Source organism: Balaenoptera ricei, chromosome 5, assembly GCF_028023285.1.
Source record: "Balaenoptera ricei isolate mBalRic1 chromosome 5, mBalRic1.hap2, whole genome shotgun sequence".
Lineage (NCBI taxonomy): Eukaryota > Metazoa > Chordata > Mammalia > Artiodactyla > Balaenopteridae > Balaenoptera > Balaenoptera ricei.
The window spans coordinates 71,272,856-71,296,394 of NC_082643.1; the positions used below are offsets into that span (position 1 = coordinate 71,272,856).

The 23,539-nt window shown below is 39.7% G+C and overlaps 1 protein-coding gene across 1 annotated transcript; it reads right to left on the reverse strand.

The window, feature by feature from the left end:
• Nucleotides 1–1,581: 1,581 nt before the first annotated feature.
• Nucleotides 1,582–23,185, reverse strand: NIPAL1 (NIPA like domain containing 1). Its single transcript, XM_059923058.1, has 6 exons — nt 23,002–23,185; nt 14,007–14,273; nt 9,154–9,210; nt 5,338–5,428; nt 3,600–3,760; nt 1,582–3,064 (listed from the first exon to the last, which is right to left on the reverse strand). Exons 1-6 carry the CDS (start codon nt 23,045–23,047, stop codon nt 2,445–2,447), a joined length of 1,242 nt encoding a protein of 413 aa, XP_059779041.1. The 5' UTR covers nt 23,048–23,185; the 3' UTR covers nt 1,582–2,444.
• Between the last annotated feature and the right edge of the window lie 354 nt (nt 23,186–23,539).

Genomic DNA, 23,539 nt, shown 5'->3' on the forward strand with positions numbered 1-23,539 from the left:
ACTTTTCCACAAAGTTTTGTTGGAATGTGAAGATTGCAGTTAGTTTGGTTTTATTAGGAAAAATAAAATATTTTTGTCAGAATCATTTTGTATTGTTGAGATAGTATACTAATGGAATTCATTTTCACTTGGATTATTAAAAATGAGCTAAGGTAACACAAATTGAAAAAAGAAAAAGAATGTATGAAAACTGGCAACTAATGGTCTTTACCTATATAGTACTGAGACTATGAGAATTAAAATGTTGATTCAAAGAAAACTAAATTGTATTAAATGCCTCAATATCAGGCATGATGTGGGTGCTTTCCACATATATGTATTTGATTTCATACTCTTAAAACAAAAATGTTAATTTAATTGCATGTTTCCAAATCTAGAGGGTTTTATGAACATTCTGAAATCTGAACTAAAAATAAAATCATTAACCATTGACCTAAGAATAAAATTGTAAGTTGGAAAATAAAATGAAACTATTATGTTTATAGAATTAGGATGAGCTTTCCATTTGGCTGTGTGAGGATAGCTTTGTGATCCTTAATGACATGTGTACAGATATTCACATAATAAATCTTAAGGTATCTATGTGAGATAAAGTATACATATTAAAATATACACATATGAGACTACCAGTTAAGACTAACACAGTTAGTCTCAATACAGGGATCCAGCATTTTATTCCTCCTTAGACAACATCTTCCTATTTGGGAAAAAGTACTCTGGGTTTCGGATTTGCAACATTTTAGTTTTTCAATGCATATGCCCACCAGAGATTTTTAGAGTTTTTCAAATGTTTCATTGTTTCTCAACATATTTCAGCTCATTAGATCTTTCTCAGACTTTCTCCTGGGCATATGTGTCAATACCAGTTCATTTTCCAACCCAGGGTACACATGGGTTCTTGTGTTCCAAGAACCTCTAACCTGGGCACAATATACCAAGGGCAAAGCTTTGTAACAGGTGACGTTGAAGAAATATCTGACACTAAGATACAGTCGAGTGGAGGACTACCCCAACCTCAGGTTGGATGCTATTAATTTCCTCACCAAGAAGGTGTCCTGGAGAAATCAACAGAGTTTTCAACGGAAAAAGAGAAACTTAAAAGAATTTCTACAACTTTCAGACACTACTTTTTAAGAGAATACTTTTTCTACAAACTTGTGTTCATAGCTTATATATCTGATATACAATTAAGGTGAAACAGCAATCAACACAGTAAACATATATTTGACCTGAGGTATCAACCATGAATCTTCCACGGATTATCAATTTTCAAAAGTTTAGAATGCACTGAATTGCACTCAACACTAAACTATGCCGAAGAGACTGTGCCAGCACTTTAGGGCTTTGCAGTCATCTCAGGTCATCACCGTGAAAATCAATCACAGTTCAACCGAACTGGAGAAATGCTAAAGTCACTTTAATAGAATTCTGAAGAAAAGAATCTACTATTATTACCCAGAATAGACTTGAGGTAGATTACAAACAAACAAACAAAACTAATAACGTTTGACATTAGAAGAGAATAATCCAGTCAACCTGAAGAGTTTTTGTTTGTTTTTAATGTCATAATTTTTTGGTTAGGATTTTTTTTGCGAGAAATAAGTTAGTCTAGAAAGAAGATAGCTAATTTCTTTTCCATTAAATCAATGAGAAAAGATTAATGGATTAATCTATCCATAAACGGTAGAGACCACCAAAAATGTTACTCCTGCCATGCACCTGGAGTGAGATAGGAAAATTTTATGTAGGCTTTAATATGAAAAGGTATTTTCCTGTAGTATTCCCTGAGTTTTCTAAGAAGTTAACTCGCCTTCCTATTCTCCTCAAACTCCTCAATAAGTTACAATTTATAAGCCCTTCATGGGCATGTGTGTCTTACACATTCTAGCCCACCAAGCAGCAGATTTCCAACATGTCTATTTTTTTCTTAAACACTCTACCCTTTAGCTACCTAGTTTAGAAAGAAGGAAGTTGTAGAAGGTGGGAGGCATCAGTGATCTCGCTTCTCAGTTTTAATAATTTGAAACTATGACTCATTAGAGAATGGTGACTGATATTCTGCTTACCAGCACACAGTTGTGTTTACCTATGAATTACTGAGAGACTAAGAATAGCAGCCAAAGAAATGAAGAGCCACCTGGCAGAGCCAAACATATTGTGACCAGAAGAAAGAGATTATTCTGAGTTATCTAACTCTTTGACTTCTTTCATGCTTAGGGAATATTTCAAGTTTGCAGAAATGAAAAACAGCAGAAGCCTTCTGGAGGAGGATCAAAACTTTGATTTTCAAGTTTGATGGCCAAAAATAAAGGCTTTTTTATTTGGGCTCATGTCTAAATTATTAGTTAGAACTTTAAAAATGCCAGCTTTCCTAATAGTTGTTCCAAGAATCAGGTATTCCTTCTTCTCTCCAAGTGTCTCTTAGCGGTTAAAGTTCAGGGTTTCTAGGGACTTTGATCATCAGTCCTGCTAAACAAGGTAATGTCATCATCAAATCCTGGGGCTGAACATTCTACATTCTCTAGTAAGACGTATTTGTCTTCATTGCCATTCAGAGAGAGGACTTCTTTCTGAGTAGTGGATGTCAGATCACTCCAGGTAATGTCAGTGTTTTTAAAAGCATGTAGAAGGAAGATGCCATTGATAATGGTGAAGAACCCACTCAAAGTCCCGATGATATCTCCAGCATTCATGCCATACCATTCTTGGAATAAGATGGTGGAGCAAGTTACTACCATGGACGTGAAGAACACATAATAAATGGGAGTCACAAGAGATGTATTAAAGGTGTCCAGTGCCTTGTTGAGATAGTTAATCTGTGTTGTCACTGAAAGCACGAGTACAGCCAGCAAAACAAAGACCAGGGGATGCTTATAAATGGGCTTCCATTCCAGTAGTTCCTTAATGGCAATTCCCAGGCCCTTGACAGAAGAAACTGAAAATGCTCCAATCAATGAACAGATTGAAATGTAGACCAATATATTGGTCTGTCCTTTCTTGGGAGCTACAATCAAAATCAGCACCAAGGAGATCACAGTTATGATCACAGCAAAGGAGATAAATCCTGTTAGGAGGAGAAAAGAATTAGACTTCAGAAAATGCTAATAGGATCAAATCTTTGTGAAATCTTGTTAGTCATGAGTTTAGGAGCCTAGGTGTTTTAGAAAGAGACGTGAGATTAAATAAAAAAACAGGAACAACAACAACATTTTACTGCATGGCTTTCAATATTTCACAATGGACTTTCACAGACATATCATTTGAACCTCACAGACAACACTATGAGGTACAGCAGGTATTGTCTGATTGACTTTATATTTTCAGAGGGAGAAAGATGTGAAAGTTTGGGTTGGAGTATAAGTCTTTTCCCTTTTCTATCCCCATCTCTTCCTTTCATTCTGTGGGGGGGGAAGCATGGACACAAAAATAAGTTGTGTCACCTTTTCAGAAGACTTGTATTACTCGGTCAGACCGTACTGTATCTCAACCCACAACTAGGCTTCTAGGAAGCCTATTACAATATTATTACCAATTCATTTGATGAGAAGAGAAAGTGGAGCAGAATTTGAGTAAGCGTTTCTTTTGGTTGAATCACAGACCTGGGTCTCTCAATTTCATTTCCATTTCATGCAGAGAAGCGACTTCCTCTTCTTGTGGGGCATGGATAACCATCACAGTTGACCCCAATATACTTAATATGCAGCCTATTTTCCCATGAATGTTCAAGTGCTCATTTAAAAAATAGGAAGACAACAGTGCACTGTTGGAAGAAGAAAAAAAAAATCACTCTTGTTCAGTTACCTTTGGATTCCATAGCAGCTCAGATGTCACACTGTGGTGCGCACCAGTCTGTATCCCAATCAACTGATTGGAATATGCTATGTGACACTGAAAACCCTGGTTGGCTGGCTTCCTTCCTTCCTTCCCTCCCTCCCTCCCTTCCTTCCTTTCTGTGTGTGAAGTTCGTTATTTATTACTAAATTTGTATCTAGAAAAATACAAGTAATTAATCGAGTCTGCTTAATTGCTTTTATAGTTAAAAAGTTATAATAGGCATTCTATGCACCTGTAATCTTCCCATGACCTTCTAAGAGGTCCCACTCAATTCATTTTGAATTTCCCCATTTTCTCCTGTAAAGCCAAACAAAATGGAAAAACTTTCACATCTTACTGGCATGACACATTTAGAACATGGGTGCTCATGAAAGCTTCAAAGAAAGATATATACCTAAAGAAGAATTACTCTGCTCAGGGCCAATATTTACCTGGTACACACAAGTACAACCATATGGGTTGTCAAATATTAAAATATTTCCTTACCAGCTGCTATTCCTCTGATACTTTCACCTATTCACTGCTCCCACTCCCTTGTTGCCATGGCGTCAGGAAGTTCTAAATTGGCACCACCATGGACACAGATTATGCCATCCTGCTGCTCAACCAGTAGGTCCACTGTGGCCCCTTCTCCTGATGCCCTGGCACTCCCACCAGGGCATTATCAGTATCCATTTGCACCCAAGACTATGGTCAACTACCAGGTGCTTTCTGAGAGTCACCCTCATGTGGCCACTGATGAGGACTGCAGCCTCAGCAAACAGTGCTACTACCGATATCTATCATTCACTAGTAGCCAGTGTTCTAGTGCTTTCTGTATGGACTCACTTACTTCTCACAACAATCCTACAAAGAAGGTGAAAAGAAGTGGGTAGGCTTAGTCATAAGCTTTCTTCTAGAGGTTGGTAATGAATGGAGATTAAAAGGAAAAGAAAAAGACAACAAACAAAACAGTTGCTTAGTTACAAAATAAAAAGAGTTCATGGGCTCATGGAACACATTCATTTGGAATCATAATAAAGACCAACTCAGAGATATTAGATCCAATTTTTATTAACAGGAAAATGATTCCTGTTTCCAGTACTAAAAGAAACTAAGATATCTCCAAACAGAAGTATCCAGCAGACAATGCAAGAGTTTTAGTGAAAGTTGAAATTTAACCCGAACACCATGCTTTTTAAAGTCCTCTGACAACTACGGTCATTAACCGCTATGACAACAGAAAGCATTAAAAGGGCTGTGGCAATTTGTTCAGGTGAGAGGGAAATAAAATCTGCTTGGCTCCACTGAATCGTCACAAAGAAAACACACAATTACTTTGTGTTTTGCGGGAAGACCATCTATTTCCTATTTCTCCTGCTATTTATTGTATAGTCTTCTCACATTATTTTTGTGATTTTCAAAATTCTGTTTTGAGGTATGCTTAGTAATCAGTTTCTTGTGGGTTAAGTTTATCACGGTATTAAAATCCCTCAGAAGCCAAGTTCCTTATTGCTCACGTACCTTATGAGAACACTCAGAGCGCCCAGTGGGGTGACCAAGGTGGCAGGTGCAAAAGCATAAGCTGCAAAATTCGCAGCCTCGCCTGCTCCCACTGGAAAGCAAGCAGCACTATTAATATAAAAGATAGGCTTATTTATCCTATGAGAAAAGCAACTGACACATGCAAAGCAGTAGTCTTTTATCCCAAAGACACTCATATATCTAGTGAAAAGGAATAATTTAACTTCTTTTAGGGAAGGTTTGGTATTAAAAGGATAAACTGTAATTACCTGGTGATACAAACTCAATTAATGCAAAAAGTGGTGACAGAGGAATATCTATTTTAAATGACCTTCAATAAAGTTTTTAGTTACTTTAGAACCAGAAACATATTTGGTCACTCTGATGAAGTCTAGAAGAGGTAGCTTTGGAGTAAGAAAGTAAGAATGATTGTTTGCTCAAGAATACCTACTGCTATGCAAATTAACAATAAAGCAGCTTTTAAAATTAGAATGCTTTCTAGAGATGTACAGTCTAGGCAGCGGATAGGCAGAGATGCCTACCACAGGCCTGTGTAGTCAGGCACCTCTGGATTGCAGATGATCTACAAGTAAGTAACAGTATCTCAGTAGCTCAGGGATATCCAAGCAGCTCTTTGCAAGTCCTAACAATATGCTCCTGGAATCCTTTTCTTATCTGAGGAACTCCAGGCTTCCATAAGATAGTGTGATGCAATTAACTTCTAGAGTGAGGGAAAATCCTTCTAAGAGTTGGGCCCTTGAATTGGGGCCAAATTATTCTCATGGGTCACAACTGAATGCTTGCCCACAGAATGTAGTATTTCACGCTGTAAACTGTGCCAAGCAGACACATTGTAGAGAGAGCTCCTGGAACAGATAAAAGACACCAGCAACCACTTTCTTTTTCCCTCTGGCTGCTTTCCACTCCACCCCCCAAGCCCGACCCCAGCCCCAGCCAAATCCACAGTAGTAATCAGCTTTAAAATATCATAAAACAAACAGAAACGTACAGAACGGTAGGAGACTGCTCTCTTAAGAGCAACAGTGGTAGTTTTCTCAGAATAGTAAGTAATGAAATAAAATTCATATTTTATGGCAAGATGAAAAAAATTTAAACATAATTTTTTTTTTTTTGGCCCATTTGGGCCTCCTCCCTCCCCTTTAGTGTGTGTTGTGCGTCTGCATTAACCAGACCTCCTTAGGAGATAACCTTCCTTCTTAATCTCATAAGGGCCCACTATTCTCTTTGTAAGTGCAGCTCTGGATTGTGTAAACTGTCCATTAGATGGTATTTAATGCCCCCTGTCTCAAGAACTTATAACTGTGCTTTGATCTCTAACAGGCGGAGCAGTTCTGTTTCTGAGAGGCTGTTCCCGGGTTATAATCCTCAGTTCGGTGCGAATGAAATTTTCCATTTTTTTCTTAGATCGACTGATTAATTTTTTTCGTCGACATGTTTTCTTGAATACTTCATTATTTATATTTTTATCATTATAGACAGCTTTCCAGGAAAATACTGATTTCATAATTAAAGTACTGTATGTTTGTCACTAGATAAAATCTCTGATGTTGAAGACTTGTGCTTTTCACTCTTCAATACTGGCAGAAACTTTGTGCATGGTGAGACTAAAATTACAAACATAGCCATATAATATTCTCCTTCTACTTTCATTCTATTGTGTGGGTAGAGGGTGGAGAGATACAAGAGACAGAGAGAGAGAGAAAAGGAGAAAGAATCATCCAAATATTTATTTGGAATCTTCCCAGCACAGTCCCTGACAACATTTACTCGAAGTAAGAAAACGATGTGAAAACACCTTAAAAGCTGAAAAAGTTATACAAATTTAAATTATTTTTATTCACCATCCTGTAAGCAGATAGGGTATGGGGTCCCTGGAGGAAAAGAACCAGATATAGCTTTTTGACATGAGAAGCCATTTTAGGACTAAGCCTTTTTTTGATCTAAGCCTGGCCACAATGTTTGCCCTCGAACAGGTCTCCGTAATTAATGATCTTAAGGGAACAAAAGAACAAACTGTGATCAGTCAAGAGAAGTAACAGCAAAGATGATAAATCAGTTGTAAAGACTCCCAGTTCTGTTTCAATGGTAAAGATTAGCCTGAAGTACTTCCTTGAGCTATTTTGCAGAATATAAGTCCCCTCAACCACCAGATCAACTTGAACCCAAGGGACGATGATGTTGACCTTTTCTTTTTCTTTTTTTCTTGATAGAACCATGGTGCTTCCCCAGCATATATAACACTTATTATTTAGAAGTTGGTTTTTTTTTAAGGTATTATAATTATTATTATTTTTAAATTTTAAAAAATTTATTTTTGGCTGTGTTGGGTCTTCGTTGCCGCGCGCGGGCTTTCTCTAATTGCGGCGAGCGGGTGCTACTCTTCGTTGCAGTGCACGGGCTTCTTGGTGGCTTCTCTTGTTGCAGAGCACGGGCTCTAGGTGCGCAGGCTTCAGTAGTTGCAGCACGTGGGCTCAGTAGTTGCGGTGTGTGGGCTCTAGGGCATGTGGACTTCAGTAGTTGTGGCTTGCAGGCTCTAGAGTGCAGGTTCAGTAGTTGTGGTGCACGAGCTTAGTTGCTCCGTGGCATGTGGGATCTTCCTGGACCAGGGCTCGAACCCATGTCCCCTGCATTGGCCAGCGGATTCTTAACCACTGCGCCACCAGGGAAGTCCCGATGTTGACCTTTTCTGACCCTCGTGACTTCCATCAATTAATGCTTGGATTTTGTCAACCTCTGCCCCAATTCTATGCTGAATTCACCTCTGCTCAAGCCCCTTCATGAATATGCATGTACTTTTAGCTTAAAACTTTCCTAATTTTGCTGTTTGGGAAGACACTGCTTTGGGAAAGATCCCCAGTGTTCCCCTTACTTGCTGCAAGTAATAAATCGTTCCTTCTCCCAATCTCTGACTTGGTTGTGTCTTTTGACACCCATCAAGAGATGAACCCAGTTTTCAGGTAACAAGTCTTTTAGATACCACCATTTATTAGAGAAAAGCTATCCAATTCTTTCTTGTAACAAGATCTCAAAAATACTGAAATGTCTTACTTAGTACAGGAAAATCAATGGAAGTTTTAAGGCTTTTTGGCTACAGAGATGGCTGGAAGTAGTGTGAAACTACAATTTATGAGGTCCTTTCCCTGGAAGCTTTAGGCTTGGGATTTGAGAAAGTTCAGAGGAGTTAGTAGGGAGTTATAAATCTGCAAAAGTGCCTGAGGGCGATACACTGCCTTCTTACTGGACATCACATTAGCGTTTAGAAAGTGCTTTCACCTCATGCAGAGTCTCATTTAATCCTCAGGGCAAGTCTAGGAGGAAGGAGAGTGCTGGCAACCTTCATCTTCTCTCCATTTGTTCAGAGCTAAGCAGTCCAAGGGGACTTTCATTTATCCGTATTTTGGTCCTGGCCAGGAAAGTGTACCTACTCTATGCAGCGAGAACAGTCACATATTGAATTAGGAGCTGGGAAAATGTGGGAGGGAAGCATTTTCCTCAATTGTTATGGGGAATAAAATACAAGAGAAGGAGAAGTTTGTGATAAAATATACGATTTCAGACAATAACTTTTTTACTTGCATTCCAAAACAGTATTGAGAATGTGGAGGTGGGGGGAAGAAAGAGTAAAAATTAATTCTAAATACATGTGATTTATTTTATATGTAAGACATTATGCCCACACAAAAATTTCTAGACTTAAATGCCATCCTTACCACTTAGATAAATTAATCAATTTGAACAACTGCATGTACTTTATCATTTTACAAGTAAACACTATTCTCGGCATTAAGGACTTACTTGAGAGTAATCCTGCCCACCAGAGCCATTCCTTGAGGTAAGAATATCCACCTTGTCCTAGGGAAATGATACAAATAGAAATTAAGTTCTAAAGTGGAGGAAGAAGGTTTGAGGAATTAACTTCTACAAAAGGTACCGGAGTATGGTTGGAAAATACAAGGCTTAAGGCCTAGTCAGTATATCTCATCTTTAGCTTATTTACTTGGTCATTTCCAGTAAATCTTCCAAAGCTTTCTTTATATTGCCTTTGATTTCTACACAAAGTCAGTTTTTTCATTTGCAGGAAAATTTTATTTAGTCATCAGGTTTACTACTGTCTACTGAAGAGAAATGCACAACCTGAAAGTTGAGAATTATGCTTTATTCGGTGGACTTGCTGAGGACTTAAGCCCAGGAGGCAGCCTCTCAGACAGCTCTGAGCGACTGCCCTGAATAAGTAAGGGAGGAGCCAGGATATATAGGAGTTTTTGCAAAAACAACAAACAAACAAACAAAACAGGTAGTTGGAACATCAAAAGATTACCATTAATTAAAGAAAATGAATTTAGCACTTTTCTATGTATGGGAAGATGCAAGAGTCTGGGCTCATTGAAATCATTCCTTTGATATGCATCTTAACTATCTAGGGCCAGTATCCTGTTTTCTCCATCCTGAATGCCCTCAGGGTGCACTGTCTGCTGGCTGCAGTGGCTAATGGCTTGATGTTGGCAACACCCTTTGTTTACTGATATGGCAGGTTATATTCTTTGTCCACACTATATTTATGCCATTCAGGCGTGGACATAGAGTATTATAAGCCCTAAATACTTTGTTTCAGTCACTGTTAAAAAATTAAAGACAGAAAACCATAAATCATAAATTAGATTGGTACCTAAGGAGGACCTTAAAGGGATGAAGATGGTTGACATAAGCGCTTTTGAGATTTTGGATAGTCAATGAGAGAATAGCCAGCATTAGCCAGCTGGATTCTACTTATTCTCTACCTTGGCACCATGAAATTGAATTTGTCTAGTCTACTGAAAAGGACAAAAACCTTTCCTAAGATATTCAGAGAGTTATCTTCCCACTCCATAATTTGTGAGCTTAAGTCATTGTTATGATTGTTTTAGAAACTGCAATTTTCTCACCAGTTTTAATATACTTAACGCTGTGAACTTGACCTATCTGATTTTGTTTATAGTTAAACTAAAAAGGATATATTAGCTGTGAGGATTATGTTGCAAAGCAGTTAACCATGTTTATTTATGATTTTCTCCTTACAAAATTTGCAAATAACCAAATTGGAAAATTAAAATATGATTTCATATGCTGTTTTTAAAAACTTAATATCACAAATACTTTTTCAGCCCTTAATTAATGATTGAATAGTCTAAAATCTGGTATATTATATATTATTATTATTAATTTAACCTGTATGAGACCATATATATATATGTATGTATATATATATATGTGTTTGTTTTCTGTGTCTGTGAGTCCGTTTCTCTTTTGTATATATATTCATTTATATTATTTTGTAGATTCCACATCTAAGTGATTTCATATATTTGTCTTTGTCTGACTTACTTCACTTAGTATAATATTCTCTAGGTCCATCCAGGTTGCTGTAAATGTCAAGATTTCATTTATTTTTATGGCTGAGTAGTATTCCATTGTATTTATATACCCCATCTTTTTAAGCCAATCATCTGTTGATGGGCACTTGGGTTGTTTCCATGTCTTGGCTATTGTAAATAGCACTGCTTTGAACATTGGGGTGCATGTATCTTTTCAAATTAGAGTTTTTGTCTTTTTTGAAAATATGCCCAAGAGTGGGATTGCTGGATCATATAGTAGCTCTATTTTTATTTAAGGAAACTCCATACTGTTTTCCACAGTGGCTGTACCAATTTACATTCCCACCAGCAGTGGAGGAGGGTTCCCTTTTCTCCACACCCTCTCCAGCATTTATTATTTGTAGACTTTTTTGATGATAGCCATTCTGACCAGTGTGAGATGATACCTCATTGTAGTTTTGCTTTGCATTTCTCTAATAATTAGCAATGATGAGCATCTTTTCATGTGCCTGTTGGCCATCTGTATGTCTTCTTTTAAGAAATGTCTATTTAGATCTTCTGTCCATTTTTTGATTGGGTTGTTTGTTTTTTTGATATTGAGTTGTACTAGCTATTTGTATATTTTGGATATTAACCCCTCATTGGTTACATCGTTTGCAAATATTTTCTCCCATTACATAGGTTGTCTTTTCAGTTTTTTGGTGGTTTTCTTTGCTGTGCAAAAGCTTTCAGTTTGATTAGGTCCTGTTTGTTTATTTTTGCTTTTATTTCTTTTGCCTTGGGAGACTGATCTAAAAATATTGCTACGATTTATGTCCAAGCATGTTTTGCCTATGTTCTTTTCTAGGAGTTTTATGGTGTCACATCTTATATTTAGATCTTTCAACTATTTTGAGTTTATTTTTGTATATGGTGTGAGGAAATATTCTAATTTCATTGATTTACGTGTAGCTGTCCAGCTTTTCCAACACCACTTGTTGAAGAAACTGTCTTTTCTCCATTGTATATTCTTGCTTCCTCTGTTGTAGATTAATTGACTGTAGGTGTGTGGGTTTACTTCTGGACTCTCTATTCTGTTCCATTGATCTATATGTCTGTTTTTGTGCCAATACAACACTGTTTTGATTATAGTACTGTAGCTTTGTTCACTTCTTAAGATAAATTCCTAGAGGTAGAATTATTAGATTTTAAGATATTAACATTTTTAAGCTTTCCCAAATTTCTCTCAGGAAAGTTTGTACCCATTTATATTGCTTCCACCAATGTTTGAGAGGGCTATTTATTTCCCAAATTTCCTTACCAACATAGGGCATTATTTTTTAAAGAAAAACCAAATATTGTTAAAATAGTAGGTAAAACCCAGGAATTCAATGTTATATAGTTGGTATATCTTTGGGTACTAGTGAAGTAACATTTACTTAGGTATGTTTATGTTTATTGTTTACTACAATTCTTATTCTGTGAGTTCCTTGTTCATGTGTTTTGCCTTTTTTCTGTTAGGTACCTATCTTTTTCTTATTGACTATAGTCACTCTTTGTATATTGTGACTTAACTACCCTTTGCGATATAGTTTGAAATTTTTCCCCACATGTCATTTCCTTTTTAGTTTCAGTTAAAGGTGTTTTCATGTAGGATTTTTTCTTTTGGGGGGGGTCAATCCAGATAATCTCTTCCTTTATATAGAATTGCTTCTTCCCTTATCTTTATGCTTAGGAAGACTTTCTTTTAGGTTTTTTTAAAAAAATTATTTCATTTTAAATTTAACTCTAAACTATGAGGAATCTATTTTACCAAATGGTATAAAGTAAAGCTCTCACATTTTTCTCCTTTAGTTTTTGCCAGTTGTCTCAGTACTTTTGATTGAATAATTAATCCTTTCTCCAGTGGATTGAAATGCCACTTTTAAAAATTGTATATTAAATTGCTGTATGTACTTACATAAGTTTTCAATTATCTTTTATTATTTTGTCTATCTTTGTTAATGCCAAACTGTTTTATCAATGTCCCCTCAATAGTACTCTTTTATAAACTTGTTTGCACAGTTCATAGCCGTTTATTTTCCCCTATGAACCTTAGATATTTAGCTCTTTTATGACATTATTCTTGATAAGAATGAATAGAAAATTCATGGTTAATGAAGGATAGCCAAGCAGAGCTACACAGCTTCTGAAATGTCACTACAAATAGTAACCTAACTCTACCGTAATCCGTTTACTGATTTGACAATACTTATACCCTTATGCTAGGGTACGTTCCTGCTCTGTGAATCTACTATCAATAAACAAGTAAGCCGGGGGCTTCCCTGGTGGTGCAGTGGTTGAGAATCCGCCTGCCAATGCAGGGGACACGGGTTCGAGCCCTGGTCTGGGAAGATCCCACATGCCACGGAGCAACTGGGCCCGTGAGCCACAACTACTGAGCCTGCGCGTTTGGAGCCTGTGCTCCGCAATAAGAGAGGCCGCGATAGTGAGAGGCCCGCGCACCGCGATGAAGAGTGGCCCCCGCTCGCCGCAACTAGAGAAAGCCCTCGCACAGAAACGAAGACCCAACACAACCAAAAATAAATAAATTAATTAATAATAAATAAATAAATAAACAAGTAAGCCTGTTGACAACAAGTAAATAAACAATTAATGTACAATGACAAATTATTCCAAGTACAATGAAGGAAACCCTTAGTGCAGTGATAGAGAATAGCAGGGGTAGAGGTGAGCGAAACCTCCCCAGAGAGGATGGTCGAGGAAGGCCTTTCTGCAGGGGTGATAGTTTAGCTGAAGTGTGAAGGATGAGTCAGCCAAATGACAGGCAGAAGAGAGCTGCAGACAAAGGAAAAGACCTCGAGGTGGGAGAGAACTCGGTACATTCCAGGAGCCAGAGAAAAGCACACGATAGTGAAGGAGGCTGAAGATGAAGCTGGAGAGGTAGCACAGGCCATTTTAGGCAGCAGGTGAGGTCAGAGACTATGCGAGGATGTTTGGATTTTACTCAAACATGCAAAGAAAAGCCACTGATGTGTTTTAATCAGGGGAGTCGCCTGATCTGACTAAATCCTGGAATCTCAGACTAAGGCTATGAAAGAAGAGCTCATCCCACACTCCAAACCTCTTGCGTTTTAGTCTCACCCTAAAGGAGACACAACTGGCTCAATCCTGGAAACTGCTGAGAACAGTTGCTAAGAACAGGAATAGGGGCCAAGACAGAGACAGTGAAATGTTATTCCTGTAGCACTGTGGTCTTACAGTAGGATGATTTCTGCAGTTAGAAACTTGAATTCGTTAGTTGCATCCATTTCTTACCAGCTCTAGTAACGCCCTTGCTGGCCAGTTGTAAGAGGCCCTTTTTTTTCAAGATGAAACTGGAGCCAATAAAAATACTGGAACTTATTGCCAGTACCAGGCCTACATAAAGACTGTATTTGTTCTCTGCATTTGCAGAAATGCTCCAGTTGGTTATGCTGGAATTCAGGTCCCTGTAGAGGACAGGAGAAGCCAACAGCTGTGACACACGTATGATCTCACACCAAGCCTGGGAGGCATTCGGACAGATCAGAGACAGCACGTAGCCTGGAAAAGGGAAAGAGGGAAATGTCAACCGACGAAAGGGAGACACACTAATCTTTACTTTCTTTCTCCAAGAAAGAGAAACTTGAGTGGGCAGTACTGACACACTGGTTTTTTACTGCCCGATGGGCGGTCTCCAGCACGTGGTCCATGGGCTCGCAGACAGGTTCAGCTGGGCTCACACAGGTTCTTCAAAATGTTTGCAAAGTTGTTGAGTTGTTATCACGCGAACATGCGAGACTTCACATGAAAGTCTGGATTCCTCTCAGAAAATGGAAGATCTAGCAGTACTCGGTTCTCTGCTCCAGCCAGCAGCAGCCTGCTGGAGCAGCATGGAGCTGTTCAGACCCGGCTTGGGCTCAGCGGTTCATCACAGCCCTACAACGTCCACTTCTCTCCTCCACGCCATCAGTGTGTCTCCGGGAAAGCAGCAGCATAGGTGGCGACTGAAGGTGGGAAAGGGCAGAGCAACCCTGTGGGTCTAGAAATCACCATGTTACAGGAAACTGAGCTATCCCACTTGGTGGGGTACGAACTGTGCATTTTAGAAAACATGTTTAAAAGCGGTTTTAGTTTTCTGGACCACTTTCCTAAAAAGAATAATTTTGCAGGTCTACTAACTCACTTCCTCCTTAAAAAAAAATAGAATCTAATAGACAAATGAATTAAATATCAGGAGTTTTTTTTTTTTTTTTCCTGAATAGGATTCAAATAAGCATGTAAATCCACTGAACCAGACCCATTATTATAAGTGCCTTTCTTTTTTTTTTTTTTTTTTGAGGCTAAATACTAAAACACAGAATGAAAACATTTTACACTATCTAAGAAACTTTTTATGATCTATTCTCCACTCAAAAAGCTGCAAACAAGGTGACACCGTGACTAGGTTTTCTGACCATCTTCTCAACTTTTTTTTTTCCATTTAAAAGGCATATTTCCCTAGCATGACTTACCTTAAACAAAAATGGGCAAAGAAAAATTAATCAACTACAATTTTAGAATTAAGTGAAAAAAGAAAATCAGTTTTACATCTCAAAAATCTTAAGAGGACACATGAACAACTAAATGATGTCTTAGAAACAAAACTTTAAAAACAGGATCTATGCCTCCTGGGCAAAGCATTATGAAGTTATGTGAATTTTACCACATACACAGCTGAGAAACAACCGTAAAGTTCAGGTCTAGCAAAAGGTAAAATAATTGAATTCAATCTTTTCGTGATTATTATTTCATTTATCTCTAATTTGAAAATGAACCAACTTTGATCCTGTGATACAGGATAAATTCTGGGACAAAACTTCTAAATATTCCGAAGAGAATTATATTACTTCAGGGATATTCTATGGTAACTGAGGAATTGTTCAGCCTGGTTGTTTTAGTAAGAATTGCTGCAAATTTTCACATAAGCTAGCCTCTAGCAATCTGTCCCAGGCACTGTTCATCTCATCCAACCCCTAAGAGTGCAAAGTAATTTTTGGTAGTAAGAATTTCGATTACATGAATTCTTGGGAAAACATCTGACTTGACTGTCCAGTAAATTCCACGGCTGCATTAATGCCACTTACTATGTAGTTAACATAACCATTCCAAAACTTTATCTCTGGAGACAGTGTGGGTGGACCTCATTCTAGTCAAACAATATTCTTTCTGAGCTGTTGACACAGCAAAATGTTTCCAACATTTTAGGGGGTGTGGAAGCAGAAGGTGATAAGGGAGTGCAAATAATTTTTGTTGCCTTTTGTAAGTTCTCATTGTAAGCGGGCATTAGTGTTGCAAGGGTTTTTTTTAACTTTTAAAAAGCTTAAAAATTTTTTTAACTTAAAAATTTTTCTAACTTTAAAATTTTTTAATTATTTTTTTTTGGCTGCGTTGGGTCTTTGTTGCTGCACACAGGCTTTCTCTAGTTGCGGCGAGCGGGGGCTACTCTTAATTGCGGTGCACGGGCTTCTCACTGCGGTGGCTTCTCTCGTTGTGGAGCACGGGCTCTAGGTGCACGGACTTCAGTAGTTGTGGTGCTCAGCCTCAGTAGTTGTGGCTCGCGGGCTCTAGAGCTCAGGCTCAGTAGTTGTGGTGCACGGGCTTAGTTGTTCCGCGGCATGTGGGATCTTCCTGGACCAGGGATCGAACCTGTGTCCCCTGCATTGGCAGGCGGATTCTTAACCACTGCACCACCAGGGAAGTCCCAATGCTGCAAGTTTTATGGCAGGAAAAAGTAATAAAATCTTGTCTATTTACTGACCTTAGAACTTAAATTGTTTTATGTTTGGGGAGCATATTAAGGAGGGAGCCCACAGCAGGTATGACTGAAGGAGGGAGTGACTGGCGGGTTGGTGGGGGTGGAGTGGTGCTGGACAGGAGGGGAGAGATGGGTGAAGCAGAATGTGTGGGCAGGGACTTTGGAAGGTTTCAGAGGAATTAGAGATATCTCAAAATCAGAGGTGGCTTCTTATGATTATAGTAAGCAAAGTAATTCTCCAGAGTTTAATCCAAACCTTATTCAACACAGAAAATTTATTACATTACTCATTTTTCATTTTATTTTATTTTATTATTATTATTATTTTTGGCCACATTGCCCGGGGTTGTGGGATCTTAGTTCCCCGACCAGGGATTGAACCGGAGCCCTCGTCACTGAAAGCTCGGAGTCCTAACCACTAGACCACCAGGGAATTCCCCTTTATTTTTCATTTTAATAGACACTGTCAGTAGCCCTCTCAAGTGTCTGTACCAATTTACACTCCTGTCAGCAAACAGCATGATGTTGTAACTTCTTTGATGTTATTATATATTGTTCTAAATATTGAATAATTAAGATTTAGGAAATATATGTCAGTTATAAAGAAAAAAATAATTCAATACACACCAATGTATCAACCACCCAATTTAAGAAATAACAACTTGGGAATAATTCCCTTGCGGTCCAGTGGTTAGGGCTCAGCGCTTTCACTGACGGTGGAACTAAGATTCCGCAAGCCGTGTGGTTTCAACTATCCTGATTTTCTGTCTAATATTCCTTTTCTTTAAAAAAATGATTTCCCCTATAAAATTATATCTTTAAATAATAAAGTGTTTCGTTTGCCTCTTTTTGCACCTTCTAAAAATGTAATCATAGAGTATGTATTCTTTGGTGACTTGCTTGTTTTTGAGATTTATCAATCTTGATGTTCTGGCTGTAAGGTGTGGTTTTTTCCCCACAGTTCTATAGAATTCCACTGTATGACTATCTCACCATTAATTTTTCTATTTTATAGTTGGTGAACATTGGATAATATACAGTGTTTTTGCTTTTACAAACAGTGCTGCTAATGTTCTGAATTATGTTAAACCAAATGAAATTGATGATATTTGACAATTTTTGACCCTACATAAATAGCAGTTTCATATGATTCAACTTAATATGTATCTTCTATGTACAGGTGTGAATGTTTCCTTACAGACACACACAACTTAAAAATTTTAAAACAAAGTTAAATTTTCTATAGGATTATATACCTTTTCCCACCTTTAGCTCCATTACAAATTATCTATAATCTTGGGCAAGCTGAGTCATCACTCTTGGTTTCAGTTTCTTCATCTCTAAAATGAAGGAGTTTGACTTGATGATTCTAAAGACCCCTTCCTTAATTTTGTGGTTTGATCATAAGCTATCTTGGTTCCCAGAGTAATTTGCTTATAATCCTGGTAGCTCATAAATATTGCTGATGGACCAGCTCTAAATTCATAGGTACTTGTAGCTGGAAGACATTCTAAAGAAACTGATGGCAAGATATTAAGTGACTTGCCAAAGTCATGTAACTGCCCAAACAGGGCCAGGTAATGCAATTCCCAGGCTACTATTCTTTCTATTTCAGAAAAGTAAAAACATAAAGTACAAATAAAGTCAGTTAAAATTTATTATTGCTTATATAAAGATGAAATGCTTTAATTTTTTCAAGTCCTATTGGTCTGTAGAGAATAATAATATATATTGTCCAATTATTACATGGAATAGGGTATCTTGGTTTCTGAGAAATCTGTGACTGCATAAAACTACATTTTTAATCACTGCAAGATATTTCCAATTTGAGAAAATCATTGTCTCACCATCCATTCTACTGGGTTAGTTTGGATTATTATTCAGCAATTAGTCACTTCCTTACCCCTCCCGAGGAGGGCAGAGTATTCTTCCCTTGATGTCAGCTGGGAGTGAATTGGTGGCCAATGGGACATCAGCAGAGGTGATATAAGGAGAGGGTTCAAATGTACTTATGTGGTTGGGTCTACCACCTTGTATTATGGTTGGCTTTACTCTCTTGCACCTCTGTACTTTTCAGGAATAGAGCTTCCTTGAGCAGCTGCTGCCCCTTCAGCTTGATCCCAGAATGAAAACATATGGAGCAGACCTAAGCTCATCCCACATTAAGGAGCCAAACCCAGGTGGGTATGTAGCCTGATGCAGAGACACCCAGGTGTACCCAGTCTAGATTAGTCAACCATCAGCTGGCCTACAGACACATAAGCAAGAATATATGATTGTTGCTTTCAGCCTTTGGGTTTTGGGTTGTGTGTTATACAGCAATAGGTGACTGATACACCTGCCTATTTATATTAGCAAAGGAAAGAGTGAATGAAATCTCTCATGTCTCCTACAATTTGTTCTCCAAATATCAGCCAGTGTGAATCAGATTACATCACTCCCCTGCTTAATTCCCCATGATTTTTCATGGCAGTTATAACAAAGTCTAAATTCCTAATCCTGGACTTTAAAAAAGCTTTACATGCTCTAAAGCTTGCTCACCTCTGACATTACATTGCATTACTCTTTCTCTCTCTCTCATTCTCTGAAAAAACACTGGTCGTCTTTTCATTCTTTGATTCAATATATATTTATTGGGTATCTATTATCTGTCAGGCATTTTCCAGAAGCTGGGGTTACAACAGTGAGTAAAATAAAATTCCTGCTCTATTACATTCATTCTAATGGGGGGAAATAAACAAGTGAACTAATAACTACAGAATATGTTGAGTGCCATGGAAAGCAGTAAAAGCAGCATAAAGGTGTATTTTTTTTTTTAAACAGCATTGAATGGAAAAACCTCTCTGCTAAGGGTAAATGCAAACACCCAGACTTGGGAATTTGCTTGAGGGGATGGGAGGAACTGCACCAGCCAGGCTGGCTGGTGAGAGAAGGGAGATGGTATGAGATGAGGTCAAAGAGTAGCAGGGGACAAGCTCAGGTGAAATGAGCTTTTAGATAAGTAGGTCCAATCTAGTCATTTCTCCTTGCAAAATTCTGTAATGGCTTCCCTTTTCATTCAGAAAAAATCCAAAATCCCCACCACAGTCTACAAGGGCCTACAGAATCCTGGCCTCCAGCGTTCTCTGTAAACTCATTCCCTAAATTTTTCCCCTCTTCCTTTCACAGGCTAAATTCCTTCTCACCTTAAAGCTTTTAAGTAGCCTTTACTTGTTACTTAGTGCTAGTAGTGGCTGGCATGGCTAACTCCTTCTCTTCACTGAGCTCTCACTTCCTTAGAAAGTCCTTCTCTGCCTTTCCAATCTAAAGGAATTTCTCACTTTCCATCGTACAATTTAATACTGCCAACCAAACAGACTTCCTCTTACAGCTTAATTATGGCTTTGTAACAACATCGTATATCCATATATCAATTTTATTTATTCACCCAACAAATTAGTTGTTGAACACCTAGTATGCAAGGCACCATGTTAGGTATACATTCATGCAACACTTAACAAATTCTTATTGAGCACTTCCTGTGTGCCAGGGTCTTGTTCTAAGAACTGGTGAGACAGTGATCAACAAGACAGGTAAACAGGTCTCTGTTCTCATGGAAACTGACAATTTTAGTGAGAAAACGAACAGAAAAACAGGAAATAAAGGGAGTAGAATAGGAATGAGAAATAATTTAGAGCAAATTTGGAGCAGATAAGAATGAGAAATAAGTTTGAGTAAATTTGGAAATCAAGCAGATATATCTAGCAGATATATCTACATATGAACTCTGATAGGGCTGGGCAAGAAACACATTATTTCAAGTAACCCAAATAAATTTGAGCAGATACTGTTGATTTTTTAAAAAGTTAAAAATTTGTATCTCTAAACGAGATTGTCCCACTATCAGTGTGTTTGGAGGTCAAATACTCTATGAGGAATGTTGACCATCAGATTTCCTACATAAACTGCTGCAAGTAATAACATACTGCTTTCTGAACAACCTTTAGTGAAGAATTTTTAATACCTTAAAGCACTTGAATTTCAGCACTTAGGAAATCTACAGAAGGCTGAAAAAACAACTTCTGCTTTTAATCTTGTAAAAATCTGGAGAAAATCTTTTTTAGCGTAACATAAAAGAAGCTATATTTTACATAGAAAATGCAGCTTGTCCTGCTGATAAAAGTTATGTTCATTTGGTGTAATTTTGAGAAATGTTTATGATATGGATTTTTTTTTTTAAGGGTAAAATCTCAGAATCATTAATGTGTACCACTGCATCCAAGAGGCCAGAGAATGGGGATGGACACCTACAGAAAAAAACAAAGGCTCAAATAATTTTGTGCTTGGTTGGATTGCTAATTATGAAAACCAATTATCTGGGCCTCTGGACCCAGACTGTCTAGGACCAGATTGTCTTGCAAATCCCTCTATTCTAGAACTTAGGCCAGGGCTTCCCTGGTGGCGCAGTGGTTGAGAATCTGCCTGCCAGTGCAGGGGACACGGGTTCGAGCCCTGGTCTGGGAGGATCCCACATGCCGCGGAGCAGCTGGGCCCGTGAGCCACAACTGCTGAGCCTGAGCGTCTGGAGCCTCTGCTCCGCAACAGGAGAGGCCGCGATAGTGAGAGGCCCGCGCACCGCGATGAAGAGTGGCCCCCACTCGCCGCAACTGGAGAAAGCCCTCACACAGAAACGAAAACCCAACACAGCCAAAAATAAATAAATAAAAAAATAAATAATAAATAGAACTTAGGCCAATGTCTGGCACATGGGACTCTTGTCATTTGAATAAATGAACAAATGAAAAATGGAGCCTTTACTCCATGTCGGGCTCTGAAGTGTGTGCTTCATGTGTAATCCCATCTGCATCTATTCCTCAAACTCTAAACTGTAGGAATTATTCCCAGTTTACAGATGAAGAAAGACTTAAGGAGGCCGTCATAGCTGAGAAGACTGTCTGGTGCCAAAGCCTAATCTCTTCCCACTACTGATAAGAAGGATTCTGATTTCTCTCAAGTCTTTCCCACTAGCATCCCACCTAATTAATTACCACAGTTAATTAACCCCAGGTATTAAGCATGGAGCTTGAATATTTCTTGTTGGAACTAAATGCATGAGCAAAGCAGGAAAATCATCCCTAAATTCAAACAAGCGGATGTAATTCACACATCCTCCTTACTTACAGATCCTTGGGTAAACAAGGGTGGACGTGTTAGTAACAGTCTGACTTACTGGTTTAGGAATTCTTTAGACAAAGAATGACTGACTATCTAGGAAATAATTCTATATCCAGCTGCCTTAGTAACCACTTCCAAAACCTCAACTTCTGAATAGTTTGTGAATGTTCAGGCATTTTTCTCTTTCTTTGTGTCCCTTCTTTCTCTTGGCGGCACAGTTTTGACTGGTTCACTGCCTTTTCCCCCCTTAAAACAACAACAACTCTCTGCATCAAGGAATAAGCTGGGAGAGCCAAGAGAAGAGAAAACCCGGGGAAGTTGCCAGCAATTTTGGAAAGATAGAGTTCTTGCCACGCCTCTCACTGCCCCCTCCCTCTTTACATCCTTACCGGGTAAAATAGAAATCTGCTTTTCTCTGGACTCTGTAAAAATTGAAAACTGTCATTTCAGATGATACACACTGTCCGCCCGCGCCCACTCCCCGCCGCCGCAGCCGTGCCCCTACTTTTATCCGGACTCAGGCGCGCCTTTGGTATCGAGACTGTAGAAAGCCTGCGAGTGTTGTAAACACCTGGCACAGGGCAAGGGGCGGCGCCCTAAGATTTTACAGGACGCAGGTGGCGGCTGAAACCCCAGACTAGAAAGCAGTGAGAGACCTACAAATGAGTGCGCCCAGTTCCCGGTCTCTTCCTCCGTCCTGCTGTCGCCTTAAGCAGCCAAGAAGTGACTTCACAGCGAGTCAGACACGAGGCTACTGGGGTTGGAGGCGTTTTCATCACAAAGGAAGAGGAGAGAGGTGGGCAGCCCAGGTTTGTCCAGAGCCCTCCCCCGGGGTGGGGGGCGGGGGGTGGTCCAGGGCGCCTGACCCCGCACCGTGTTTGACCCTCGCCAAGCCAGCGCTGGACGCAAGACTGCACTCCCGTCCGGTCCGCGGGCACGCCCTCTGCCCACTGGGTGACGTCGACCACGGACTCTGGAAGTGAGTCCGAGTCAGTGGAAGCGTCTTTTTCAGATGAGACTTGAGAGTCTTCCTACAGCACCCTGATTACCCAGTCACGACACTCAGCTCTCCGTAATTTACATGGATCTGTCTTCCGGACCAGGGTGGGAGCCACGTATGTCTTGCTCGACTCAGGCATCCCCACAGAGTCTGGCATATTGTAGGCACCGATAAATACTTGTTGACCGGCTGACTGGCGGAAAGACCGAATGAATAAGTGCATGAATGAGCGCGTGAAGAGTCGGCGTATCCCTTTCTGGTCTCCACAAGTACCCGGGACCGCCCGCCCGTTCTCATCGCCACCCGAACGCCAGATCCTCCGGCTCTGGGCAGACACTCACCTTCTCGGCAGGGCTCTCCGGGCGGCAGCCTCACCTGTCCCCCCATGGCCCCCCGAGGAGGCTTCCCGGACACAGAAGCTCACTCCTCACCCACGGGTGCTTCTCCTCCGCATGGATCAGTGTTGGGGCGGAGCTGCGGGGTCTCGGACTGGTGCGCGCTGACCCCGGCCCCGGGCAGCCTCAGCCAATGGGACGGCGGGGTGGGGCCTCCGCGCAAGCCCCGCCCCCGAGGCCCGAGGCTTGGGTGCTCGCTCTCGCCGCGCTGGCTGCGGCTGCGGTCCAGGGGCAGTGGTGTGGCTGGTGGGATCGCCGACCGCCACGCGGGACCACTGCGGGAGCCAAGCAGTACAGAAGCACAGACACACTTTACAGGATAAAGGCGTCTCTCGGAGCGGCAGGCCACCGAGCCAACTCCCTGGGAATTTAGCGGCGTAAAAGCCTGTGCTGAGGCCCCTTTCTGGCTTCTCCGGGTCGGGATGTCTCCTGCCTTTGGATTCTGAGGGTCCTGCTTTGTGTGTTTGCGGCTTTGTAGGGAAGT